The sequence below is a fragment of the Abrus precatorius genome, unplaced genomic scaffold, assembly GCF_003935025.1.
Source record: "Abrus precatorius isolate BTA unplaced genomic scaffold, Abrus_2018 Scaffold8, whole genome shotgun sequence".
NCBI lineage: Eukaryota > Viridiplantae > Streptophyta > Magnoliopsida > Fabales > Fabaceae > Abrus > Abrus precatorius.
This window is the reverse complement of record NW_020874428.1, coordinates 22329170-22342763: the sequence shown is the minus strand read 5'-3', so window position 1 is coordinate 22342763 and position 13594 is coordinate 22329170. Positions and strand designations below refer to the sequence as shown.

The 13594-nt window shown below is 35.5% G+C and overlaps 1 protein-coding gene across 1 annotated transcript; it reads left to right on the top strand.

Annotated features, from left to right (window-relative positions):
- The first annotated feature begins 257 nt into the window (after window positions 1-257).
- On the top strand, window positions 258-4656 carry LOC113874457 (NAC domain-containing protein 86-like). Its single transcript, XM_027512679.1, has 7 exons — window positions 258-327; window positions 461-745; window positions 1549-1826; window positions 2227-2574; window positions 2901-3347; window positions 3764-3839; window positions 3977-4656. The coding sequence occupies exons 2-7, from the start codon at window positions 589-591 to the stop codon at window positions 4654-4656; spliced, it is 1986 nt and encodes a 661-aa protein (XP_027368480.1). The 5' UTR covers window positions 258-327; window positions 461-588.
- Window positions 4657-13594: the final 8938 nt, after the last annotated feature.

Below are 13594 nucleotides of genomic sequence, written 5' to 3'. Positions count from 1 at the left end.
AGTCACAACATAATATTAATTAATTGGTAATAGGCACTAATTCAAGCTTGATAGCAAAGAAAACAGGAATCAATCCATTTGATCATAAAAACAAATGAAAAGTACTTCAAAGAGAAAAAGAGATCTAGGGGAGACACAGCCCACCATCAAACTTTTATTTTTTCCTCCTCCTAATATTCTCTCTCTCTCTCTCTTCTTCTCTTTTTGTCCTCTTTATCAAAACCCCAAGCAAGCCCCACATTCCACCCCCTTCTCCTCTTTGCCTCTCATCTCATCCCTGTGTTTGTCTCTCCCACTTTCTGCCTTTGGATCTTCTTCTTCCCTAAGGTCTTTTCTCTTTCTTCCTCTCTCTATTATAACTATATATGCTTATCATATATATATATATATATATGAATGTATAAAAAAATTATACTTGTTTAATTTGTTATTAATATGGTTCTTTTTTTATGCATGGCAGGGTTTGATTTGCATAATTTGGTGATCATCACTTGGAATTGAGGTTTTAGCGCACTCATTGATATCTCTATTTACTCTCTATTTCCAAGTTGTTCAGATAATTAGGAGGAAGAAGGAGGTCCAAAGTATATGGCACCTGTTTCATTGCCTCCCGGTTTCAGGTTCCACCCTACAGATGAAGAACTCGTTGCTTATTACCTCAAAAGAAAGATCAATGGTCGAAAGATTGAGTTGGAGATCATACCTGAAGTTGATCTCTATAAGTGTGAACCGTGGGACTTGCCAGGTAATCTCACACACAACATTTTTTCCACTATGTCATGCATAGAGATATATATATATAACTCGTACTATTTATTATAAGTTCAGGTTCGTGATTTTTATTTCTCGGATAAATAAAATTGAGTTGCATATATTTTTATTGATGAGAAGAAAATCCCATGACACAATCTTAATATATATCACGAAGAGGAGTTTTAACGTAAGATACCAAAATTTTCTTTTTATTAATTCCTCCTTTACTTGTAAATCATAATTCCTTAATGAGTTTGTAAAGCTCAAATAGAACCCAATAACTGTGTCTTAAAAAATTGAATACGCGCTCTATAGACGCGATTTACTTCTGATCTATATTCAGTGATGATGAAACACATACTTGCTTTCTTGGTCAAGTATATTTTCCTACTTTAACATAAAATATCTCATGTGATTTAGGTTAATCTTTACATGGTGGAAAAGATTGTACTTACGATTTCTAAAGAGGATGGTCCCTCACCTTTAGGGTTCCTATTGTGACTGTCAAGATTAGTAATGAGACAACAGTAGATTCCCAAGTCAAAAAGCGTAAATTAAAGAAAAGGATTACATTGTCTACACGATATAATAATACAGTTATACACAACTCCCATGCAATTTACTTTGCGTTTCTTATTCTCCCAGTGCTATCTACTTTATCGTCTTATGAGTTTGACGTGAAAACGACGGAATATATATGGGAAAAACTAAATAGAAAATTGTGAAAATACTTAATTTATTTTGAAGATAAGAAACATATATATAACCAATTTGAAATCCTTTTTTAAATTACAGGGAAGTCATTGTTACCGGGGAAAGATTTAGAGTGGTATTTCTTTAGCCCTCGTGATAGAAAGTACCCAAATGGATCAAGAACGAACCGTGCAACCAAATCTGGATATTGGAAGGCCACAGGGAAGGATCGGAAAGTGAATTCCTTGGCTCGATCTGTGGGTATGAAGAAAACCCTAGTTTATTATCGAGGAAGAGCACCCCATGGCTGTCGCACCAATTGGGTCATGCATGAATATCGTCTTGATGAGAGAGAATGTGAAACTGCTTCAGGCTTGCAGGTCTAATTTCATTTTCACTTTTAGATAATCCTGCTGGAGTTCTTTTTCTTTTCAAATAATAAGCTATAGATTTAATTGGCAAAACTCGTTTATGTATGTATTTTAACTCATCGACTATTATATCTTTTTATAATATATATGTAATATCGTATCAAGCATGATAGATGATAGTTATAATTTTTACAGTATATTCTAAAAAAAACCTAAAGAATTATTTCGTTGTGATTTAGTTAAAGTAATAATTTCTACGTACCAAATCAATTAGATGCTTAGTTTATAGGCATATACTTTTCTTGCTGTATACTACTAATTAACAAGACTGCCAGAGATTTTTTATTTTCGAATTCTACACGCTGATGGCGCTCTTCTTATTTGTTGAAAAAAAATTCTATAATTTCAGGATGCATATGCTCTTTGCCGTGTGTTCAAGAAGACTACAGTGATTACTCCAAAAGTTGGGGGGCACTATGTTAATGCTACCAGTCATGCCAACCAGATTAGCGATCAATCATCAAGCATTGAACTATACTCTGAAGGAAGGGGTGAAGATTTAGACAGCTCAAATTATTTGATGCCGATGGATATTGGCTCACTCCACAACATGAGAAATGATCAAACTGGTTTCAATATTAATGATGAGAGCAGGAATCATGAGAAATTGTCACACTTCTCATCAGAAGACCCATTATTTAGTCTTCCAACTTTTTCATTTGCTAATTATGGAGCTATAACATACCCTCCATCCAAGGTACGTACTTATTATTTGTACAAACATTTGAATATAAACAAAGAACTGTAATTTAAACGTGACTTAGTATATTTATTACAAGAAGATGTATATTCTTAAATTGGTTTTATTTATATTTTATTCATTTTTTTTGTTTTTAAAAATTACAAAGATACGGGGGTTTAATTATTGATAAAGGATTAAAATTTCATTATTTTTATTGATTATAAATATTGAAATTATTCAAATTTTGGTATGAACTACAGTTTTTTTAAAAATAGAAACCAAAAATATATTTAAGATAATTTAATTGTTATCTTTTCTCTTACATGTGATTTGATTAGCAGGTGGATATTGCACTAGAGTGTGCAAGGATGCAGCATAGGTTTGCTATGCCTCCTCTGGAGGTGGAGGACTTCCCTCAAGTTGGAATCTCAGAACTGAAGATGACACAAGGCTCTAGTTCAATGCACGCAAGCACAAATGAAACGGATATCTTGCAAGAGATTCTTTCAGTTGCTCATGCTTCTCAGGAATTGATAAGTCAATCCAACTACTCACAAGAATGGGGTGGCAATGATACTTATGCTCCTCGTGAAGATGATTTTACTTTCATGGTTGGCACTAATTACAATCATATAAACGATATGAGCTCAATGAGATATGTTGACAAAACATGGGGAGATGCAAACCCAAGGTGTATAGAGATTGGAGGAATGGATGAAGAATTTAAGGCAGAGAGGACGGTGGAGAATTTAAGATGGGTTGGAATGTCTAAAAAAGATCTAGAAAAGGTATGGTGGTTTTTCTTCTCCAAGTTTCATTAGTACCTAAATAGTAACTCTTCAATGTTTTATTTCACTGTCAAAATTAAATTAGCTTTAGGCTATGACCAAAAGTGGATTTTATGTCTTAATGAAAAATTGAATACTTATCATATAGATTGATTGAGAATACTTATTACTACTGGGATTGAAATCACCGTTTCATTTTGTCGCTCTTTCTATGTCATTCAATTAAGAAAATGATAGATAATTAAAATCATTTTTCTATTTCATCATTCTTTCTCTATATACAGTTTCGATTTTACGGAAATGTTATATTTTAACAGAAGAAAAAAAATATTACTAGTATTTGATTCCTTGATTACGAAAGATGCTTAAAATATTTGAGCAAATTTATAATCATTTAAGTTTATATTAATTTGCAGATGGAAGAACAAAAGATTGTTCCAATTGAGGACATTTCAAACTTCCAAATTAACAGGGAAGAAAATGAGGTGCAAGGTAATAAAAATCCCACACTATATGACCGCCCTATTTTTTAAGATGTTTTGGTAAATGGTCAAGTTCATTTAAACTTCTAATCTTTTCTTTTTGTATACCTGAACAAAATTAATAAATAAATAATTTATTTGTATCAGAATCCGAGCAACACAATAGTAACAAGGAACACAATGATAGTGACATCAACGATTTCTCATTGGACTTCATTAATGATGACGATCCTAATAATGAGAACTTTACAGAAGATGGCAACATGGATGATTATTCCAGTTCTCCTAGTTTTGAGGTCGTTGAGGAAATAAAGGTTAATCATGGAATGTTTGTTTCGACTCGTCAAGTAGCCGAGACATTCTTTCACCAAATAGTTCCTTCACAAACCGTCCAAGTTCACCTCAATCCAGTTATAGCAAACAATCTTTCTATAGAGAATGCAGAGGCAATGATGATGATATTGGAGAACAAAGGGTCTTCTTTCGCAGCAAAATTTAAGGCCTATGTGATGGGGAAGCTAATAAAGCCATCACAGACAATAGCAAGTGCTATTGCTTTTGTCTGTGCACTTATGTTGATGCATTGTGTTTATTTGAAGGAAGAAATGGAAATTTGGAATGATACATGTGGTGGTAGTGCTTGTAACATGAAGAGAATGAGTCAATCATCTGAGATAATCGAATGGAATGAGTCAAAAGAGGTTTGGTTTTTTGGTGTCAAAAGTGAGAAAGGATTTAGTACAGTCTTGAAGAAAATAGGCATTTTCCTCACCATATCTTTGGCTCTTTGTACCATGTGGGCTAACCACATTATAGTTAACCCTTGATCTCCTAATTCATTTAATTTTTGTCTCTAACTTAAGGAAGTAGTTTGAGAGGGCTCAAATTGTGCTTCCCCAAGATAAGTGGGAGGTTGATGAATACCTATACTTGTTATATTTTATTTTAAATCTTGTTATTTGATTTAGTGTTGATTTATATTCATCCTTAATTACGAATAGAATGCTCACCTTAGTTTTCTCTCGTAAATTTATTATTCAAATCAGATATAAATAAGCGTTTCATGCATGCAGTCACTTGAAAATTTTTAATATTTACAACAAATATTAATATTATCGTACAATCAATAATCTGACTTAGCATGCATTTTTTTGTCATTTCATTAACAAATTATATATATTGGAAGTGATGAGATTCTTATAATACATCTTTCATTAAATGGTTTAATTTTAACAAGCGTAAAACAAAATATGTGACTAACCTAATTGAATTGGTCCAAGTTTATCGAGACCATATTATCTTTTATATGAAATATAAAAGTGTACCTTGTATTCCTTAAACTAATTCATGTTAATAAATTTATTTGGCCGGGAATCGACAAAACCACCATTTTTCCGAGAAACGTTCAGACGCCATTGAACTTCTATAGTTGCTCTTATAAAGAATGTTCAGAGGTTGGAGGAATAGAACAAACTTGGAAGAGACTAGGTTGTGGTGGGGTTGAAACTATTTAGAGTTTATGGTTGGTTGTAATCAACTTTACTTAAGACCCAAAAGATGGGGGAGAAAAAGAACAAAAACGAGGAAGTCATTATTTAACATTGGTGGTCATTTATTTGAGTCAATAAAAAAGAATTATACCATGATATTATTCATTCATTTCATAACCAAATCCATACTACTAATAGAAAACTATATAATTTTTTTTTATTTCTAAAAATTTATAGTTTATTTTGGTTTAATTTTATGATTTTATTTTGTGTTTCAGTTTAATTTTTTATTTTACTTTTGCTTCTACGCCAATAATGAGATCTAAGAGCGGTTCCGCCTGAATTAAGAGAGCGGTTATTGGTACTCTCAAATCGCGTGCTATCCAATGTCCTTGCATTTACGAGAGCGGTTATTTAACTACTCTCATATGTTAACCCTTGGAGAGTGGTTCCGACCTCAACCGCTCTCTAAATGGTACTTAAGAGAGCGGTTAGGCGGGGAACCGCTCTTAGACTTGAATAGATTGGAGAGTGATTCCCTGCCTAAACGCTCTCTAAATGTTAACTTTGGAGAGTGGTTCGTCGCCTAACTGCTCTCTAAAATTTAATTTTGGAGAGCGGTTAATCAGCCAACCGCTCTCTGATATCAAGCTTTCTGAGAGCGGTTCCAATAACCGCACTCCAAAGTCATTTTCTTAGAGCAGTCTTTTACAAACCGCTCTCTAACGTCTAATTGTTAGAGCGGCGGTTCATCTGTGAACTGCTCTCTAAAGTGAAGATCTTTTAGCGGTTCTTGTGTAACCGCTTTTTCTTAAGTGTAATTTTGAGTGCGGTTCCTGTTGAACTGCTCTCTTAAGTTTAAAATTATTTTGCCTAGTAAACCATATTATTCCAATTGACATTATTCCAATTTTTTATATACCTAATAAACCATATTATTCAAAAACAGTGGAAACAGATTACAACAACCTGATATACCATAAAGTTAAGCCAACCACATTACATTTTATCAATCAGAAATCAAATTAATTTTGCACCATACGAATATCTATCATTCAAAAGTATCAGAACATTACTGCGTAAAACAAATGATGAATATGTACAGATACAATTACAAAAGAACCATAATTAAAAAGGCTCAGCAATTTATACACTTTTGCCTAATGATTTTACAAATATGACTAAGTCTTATAAACAAAATACTAAGAATCAATTGTGCTTAATGTGTCCTTTAAATATCTATGGTACAGATATGCACACCACTCCCTTTGAACTTGGTGAATTCTGTTGTCAGGAAAGGTTGGTAATTGGAACTCTGAAAAATACTAAAAGGAAAACAAATTACAAATCTTAGTTATATTAGATATAATTCAAATGGCCAAACACTATCGTAGAAGAAATTGAAATGATATATCAAGATTTCAGATATGCACTCCTTTTACATTAAGTGGGATTGTAGTTTGTCTATGGTGCAAAGCACCTTTAATAAAGAGACACAAATAATATGCACAGTCATCATTATTTGATTGCTTAGAACACTATACGTGGAGGAAAAACACATAAAAAGCATGATTAATAATTGAACAATATTGACTATAAACTATGCAGTCTTATAAAATAAGTAAAAGGAGTTTTTGTCAAATGGTATATACCTGTACAGTGACCCATTTTGTTCGATGCATCTTTGACCTAGAAGGCTGCACTTCTCTTTCTACTCGATATCTGACAAGAGCAATAACAATAAAATGAAATAAAAAATTTACAATTAAACCACATTCATATATGATAAACCAGCTAACAGGGAAAACCATGTATACTTATTAACTATGTTTAGCATATGTGGTCTACTCTTCAACTATTTGCGGAGGGGATCCATATTATATTACAAATATGCATGGTCATAAGATTAACTTACCCAACATTGTAAGGTGCGAATACCAAGTGATCTTCACCGATATGACGCTTTAACATGTCAGCTATATGTTGATGTGGGGTCTGATTGAGGTTTGCATCCATTTCATAAGGAGATATAAATGAGAACCTACTTGCCATATTGGTCCCTTCCAAGTAAGCTTCATACAAATATCTTGTAGTTGAAAAGAAGAATGAAGATACATTAAATAAGGTAGTTAACATCAAGTTTCCTATGGATTTCTATAATTATACAATTGGCATAAATTAAAGAGTTACCTAATGTAAAGGTTAATGCTGGAGACGCTTAACCAATGGCGACGTATGACCTCTTGTATGTTTTCTTTTCCCACTATGTCATTAAATTCTTTTCCCCAATGCTAGCTTGTCATATGAATTGTTACATTATCAATGGTTGAATCACTTCTTATATAGAGCTTCATCATATCGAAGCACGCAGCACCTTAAGCCTGTGCCAACTCAGAAAGGTCAGATGAAATAGAAACAACACCTTTATTGCTTGGACCAGCAATGGATTCTTTTGTGTGACCTGTCCCTTTCCCTAACCCTCTACTAGATGATGGGGCAACCTGAAATAACATCAATGTTTCATTATGGAATGAATAATTAAATGCATATACTGGAATGCTGCAAAGAAAATTATGGTTACCTACCTTGGGTCGTAAAGTGATTAGGGAGAATGGCCAAGCAACATATGTTCCAATTGCATCTTTCAGGCAATTGAGGTTTGCTTCTTCATTAGGAACAGGCAATGCAGTCTCTTCTTCATGTCTTTGCACTATCTTTATTGAGACCTTATAATGGTTCGGAGGAAGAGCAGCATTGTGTAAGGAGTCCCCAACCACTGTATGTGAAACTCTCCCTCTTGCAACCACGCGATATGGGGTGCTCAAATACAAGATGCAGTCATGATCACCTTATAATACATACATTAATAAATAATAACATAAAAATTTAATCGTACGTCATTAACAATAAAATTAAAAGTCAACAAATTTTGTAATCCAACTGTATCTCTGGAATTTCTACAGATGCAACTGGTGTACAACTGCCTCTTTGGCTGTTACATGGTAGTTCTGACTGCAGATGGTGACCTCTGTTCGGAGGGCAAGTGTACTCATCAAGAAGTAATAAAGGGTTCTTAAATTAAGTTCTCGAAATATCGTCCCACAAGGATTGATTTTTAATTATTAAGAATTTCCTAATTCAATTGTTTGAGCTTCAAGGCTACAAAATTAATTTAAAACCAAGAATTTATAAAAATCAATTATAAAACTAAGAGCAAGGAATACAATGCACGTCTTGGTTAAACTTATCAGAGAGGAACCTAGGGTATATGAGTGTTCTCATTCAATCTTTTATGTTATTTTTCTATTTAGATCTAAATCTAATTTCCTGGTAATTACTAATCATTCATACTAAAACTATTAATATCCATTGGTCATGCAATATTAATATTCTTTTCTCTAAATTAACATCCCTAATGGTCATGCAAGACATCAATTAAAGAAAACCTAAGGAGCCTATGAACGTGTTAATTTAATAATGATTAGAAGAGAAAGATTAGTTTGGTCCACCTAATCCTTTGTCTCGTTTTACCATATAGATCTATTAATTAATCGAGGTACGGTCGCTTGACGATATAATTAATTAAGATTAAGAAAAAAGCGCAATAGGATAAAAGCTAATCACATAGCGGAAATCAAATTAAGATTCAAACATCAAAATCCCATAAATTCATAAATAATAGTTCTCATAGCCCTAGCTATGGACTTAGTTACTCATGCTAAAGAAAAGAACTAAAACAATCATGAACAAGGCCATAAAGAAAAGAAATATAAAACTAGAATGTGAAATGTGTTCCCGGTCTTCAAGTACGATCGCTGGAAGCTCTAAGTCCCGCCAAGAGTGTGCCAAAGATCCCGTGCAAGAGAGACAAAATGGGATGTATCCCAGAGCCAAAGACTAGATAAAAAACGGTGTGTAAAAGATATCTTCAATGGTGCATTCGGTCTTCCTTTAATAGGGTTTGAAAACCCTAAAAACTCTTCATTATTGGGCTTCCTGCATATGAGCACGGTCGTGCAAGGCCTTAAGCACGACCGTGCATGAGCTTGAAGCACCCCGTGCTTATTTAAAGGGGCTGGGCATGCTGACTGCTGCAAAGCTCTAATCTTCTATCAATTTGGACCCAAAATGCGTCCAAAATATACTTGCAGCCTCTTTATACAAAACTGCACAATTAACAAATAAACTAGTGTAAAATCCAAATAAAATAAAGATTGAATATGAATATATGGGCTATAAAAGAGGGCCTAATTACAGACTTATCAACCTCCCTCACCACTTGATGCATTTGAGTAGGAATACCCATTTGTAGTGGCATGCAACTAGGCATAAATGGTGATGGAGTGGTTGTAGGGTTGAACGACACTTGACCAGACATGAAAGGGGACAGTCCTTGACCCCCTGTCAATTGTGCCACAACACTTGTCAAATGTGTAACATCCCCAATTTTGGTCTATATATTAGGGTTGTCTAAGTTAATTAGCGTTTAATTACTTCATTTGTTATTATTATTTTTTATTTTTTATTTTGAAGTGATTGTCTGAGTTGTTAGGGCCCCTGTTGCACAACAGAACAATTATTTTATGCAATAATGTTTGATGCATTTTTATATATATGCGTATAGGTGTTTTAGTGATCATGTGATGAAAATGCCTTAATCAACCCTAGGTTAGTAAGATTAACCCTAGGACAAGGTTGTCTTTTGGTCAAATAGGTGGACCCTATTTTATTTCATGATTTTTATTAATATTTATATTATCTTTTTAATTCATTTTATTCAGATGTAATATATTCTCTTAAATTCAAGAGAGTTACACATGTGACTTTCTATCTCTCTAGTCATTGGTAAGCACACTAAGAGATAGTTAATTAATGAAAGCCACCATCCCTTGCCCTAGATTCCACATGCAACACAAGGAACCCAAGAGACACTTTACAAATCTTCCTTCCTTTAAGCTTGGTGGCTGAATTTCATTAAATGCACATGGGGGAGAGGGAGAAAACCGACCATAATGGCCTAGATTCTAATCCTAAAGTAATTGCACTTAATGCAATTATCAATTTCCTAGTTACCCTAATTAAATGTGGCTGTTTTCCCCCCATGAACCGTTACACCTTGCATGATAATCATTTGAGATTCCCTCATTGATGGTGCAATCGAGAATCAGAAAAATTTGGAGTCCTAATCCTTTCCCAAAGTATAAAACTCTTCCTATGCTCATGCCCTTAATTAAAGTTTAGCATTCATTCCCATGACCATTTATTGAGGAAAATTCTCATGCTTAATCACTTCCCCAAAAGACCCTTCACTTAACTGTTAGAGACATCATAATTGCCTTAATTGCCTCCCACTTATTTTCAACTTCTTGAGAAAATGAATAAACTCACGCTCCAATTCCCTCCCCCAAATGATTGGAACCGCCAGCCGCATTTAGGGAGTTACGAGTCAATGTGGGAAGTCACCATTTAGTGCATTTAAAACCCTAAAACTGTGCATGATATTGAATGTATATTCCTTCCTTAATTGCATTACATTCATTGCTATTTATTATGAGATTTATGTGCGCACACTGCCCCTAAGGAGGCGCCACCCTTCATGAGCAATTCAGTGAGACGTTTTGCATGCCCATTCTCCCTTCCAACAACTCAAACCGCAGCCTACATTTAATGAGCGTGTCAATCAACAATAAAACGCTACCCCTGGAGCAATTACTCCTCCTGAAACTGTGCCACCATTAAAGTTCCATTTAATTGTTGTAATCTTCACTCCTTGAGGAGGTTTTTCACTTACACGGTTATGTTGAGGGTACCACTCGTTCACTAGCCACTCAAAGGACACAACCCTTTCAAATTCGTGGGACACGAAGAGTTGAACCCATTTCCCTCCACAAGTAAACCCTAGCCGCCAACCTACATTAATTGCTCGCTCTTGCCTAGGCCAACCCACCACTCGGTTACTCCACCATGATGATTAAATGTGGAAACGTGTGGAGCATTGATTGTTTACTTCTTTTGCACTTTGTGCATTTAATGCTCTTAATGGTATTTTTCACCCACACCAGAGCACCAGGGGGGGGGGGCATGACCGTTCCAAGGGGAAGGCAAAAGGTTGTGTCACTTCACTTAACCTAACCCTAAAACCTTCCTTGTGCAGCTCTTGACCGCCAGCCCTTGGGAGATGAATGGACAGAGGCCCTATACTTACACTATATAAGGACTCTTCTTATTCTCACGCGCCCTTTTTCCCTCCCTTTCATTCCAAAAACGCTCTCAACCTCATCACTACTTCTCTTTCTCGACGTCTTTTCACACTCACACTAAACCTTCTACTCTCTTTCTTTCGTGAGCAACACACTCCACCACCACCCTCTCAAGGAGACAACGAACACCAAAGAGCTTTCAACATCGCCTGCGCCAAGGCCAAGTTTTCCACTCTCTCTCATTCTCAAACTGAACAAAGTTAGGGGAGTTCTTGACTGCGTGTGAATGAGTATGCATGATTAAATGTGTGTGGTTGAGTGTGATGTATTTTCTTCTTCCTCGCCTAATTCTCCAATGTTGTTAAAGGTTGCATGCAAATGATTTCCTTTTCATCTCCTAACTTCTTTATCCGAACAATACCTAAAAATAGTACGTTGTAACTCGAATGGGTGTGGATAAGTGAAAATATTGTTTGCATGTTATTGATGCCAAAAGCCTTGCATGATCCTTGCTTGTTCATACTGGTTATCGAATAAAAATGTTGACTTTAGATGGTTTTGTTCTTGCATGATGAATTTTTCTTGATAAAGCATTTTATCCTTTCTCGGTTCTTGTTGTCCATCTTATTTCTGAAATCTTTTATCATAAAATCATTCTTTTCTCCCCATCTACGTTTTTTTTTAATAGAACATGCATATGAAGAGAGAAAAGAACCTACCTTTTGTTGACTTTCATCTAGCCGAGAGCCAAGGAACTCTCTTTCAGTTGTAAATAAAATTTGTTTCACTGTTAAACCATGGATGTTATTGGTTTCTAACTTAAAAATCTAAGTTTGCATGTGGGGTTGAGCCACGGTTATTTTATAAATTTTCGTAATGGTTGTTCAGACAATGCACTTTTGGATTTTGATATCTTGTTGAAGTTGTTACATTTATCTCCATCTTCCTTTATTTTCTCTTGCTTTTGCCCGAGTGTATGTGCAAACTCCTCTTTCTAAATGCGTGAATTCGTTTGAGTATGCTTTGATTTCACATTATCATTATTATTGTGCAGGTATTCACATACACGATGTGGGGGATGGAGAGTCAAGATCACAGTTTGGCATAGCTGGGGAATGTGAGTGTTCAGGTTCGAGGGGAGAACCTTGGGGGTAGTGTAGGGGGTTTGCCCCAATGGCGCGGAATAGCTCACTGCGGCCGGGACACGCCTCCATCAAAACCTCTACTAATCCTGATGCGAGCAAGCATTACCGAGGATCGTGGCAGAACTCATTCTTGAGGAACCGAAATGGTAATACGAGAAAATATTCCGGTGGATTATGTTCAATGTGTGCTTGTAGGGAATGAGGATCTCCGATCACCTTGACTGGAAGAATGATGGAAAATTGAGGAAGTAGAGATGTCCTAAGTTGCATTTGTTTGAACCATATTGTTGATGAATTTCTGTGATTCTGCTTGTGCTTTGTGGCTGTCTAACGAATATCAATTTGAGACTATGTGCTTACTGGAATCTGATTTCGTAAATATTTTTATGTTATTTTAATTACCTTGCTTATTCAATTACTAATGTATAATTGTATTGGAGCTCACCCTTTCTGTTCTTGTCCTGATATTGTGTCTTTGTATGTATTGCATGAATGTGTGACAGATGGACCCACAGCGAGCGATAATCTGGGGAGAGGACTCCGGAGGGAAAGAGGGATGGACGTACGATCCAGCAACGCACCGCCTCACGTACCAAGGGATGATCTCCATGACCATGGGACCTCTCACTGAAGATGGATGGAAGCCCAATTGAAGAGACTACCTTTTTGCTGATATCTCCGTACCCCTACCACCCGAATAGAGTATCATTATTCACTCACCCCTTCTTCTCCACCACCACAAGAACCCCAGCCAAGCGACTCAAAACTTTTGTAGACAAAGGTAAGACCATCATCGATCTTGATCCTGAGCCTACCCCCTCTCCCAGCCCTTCTTCTGCACCTGAATGGAAGGACATCAAAGTTGTCGAGACTTCTATTAGGCCAGCACCCCGCCACTCACTACAAATTCATGCACCTTCTTCTGATGAA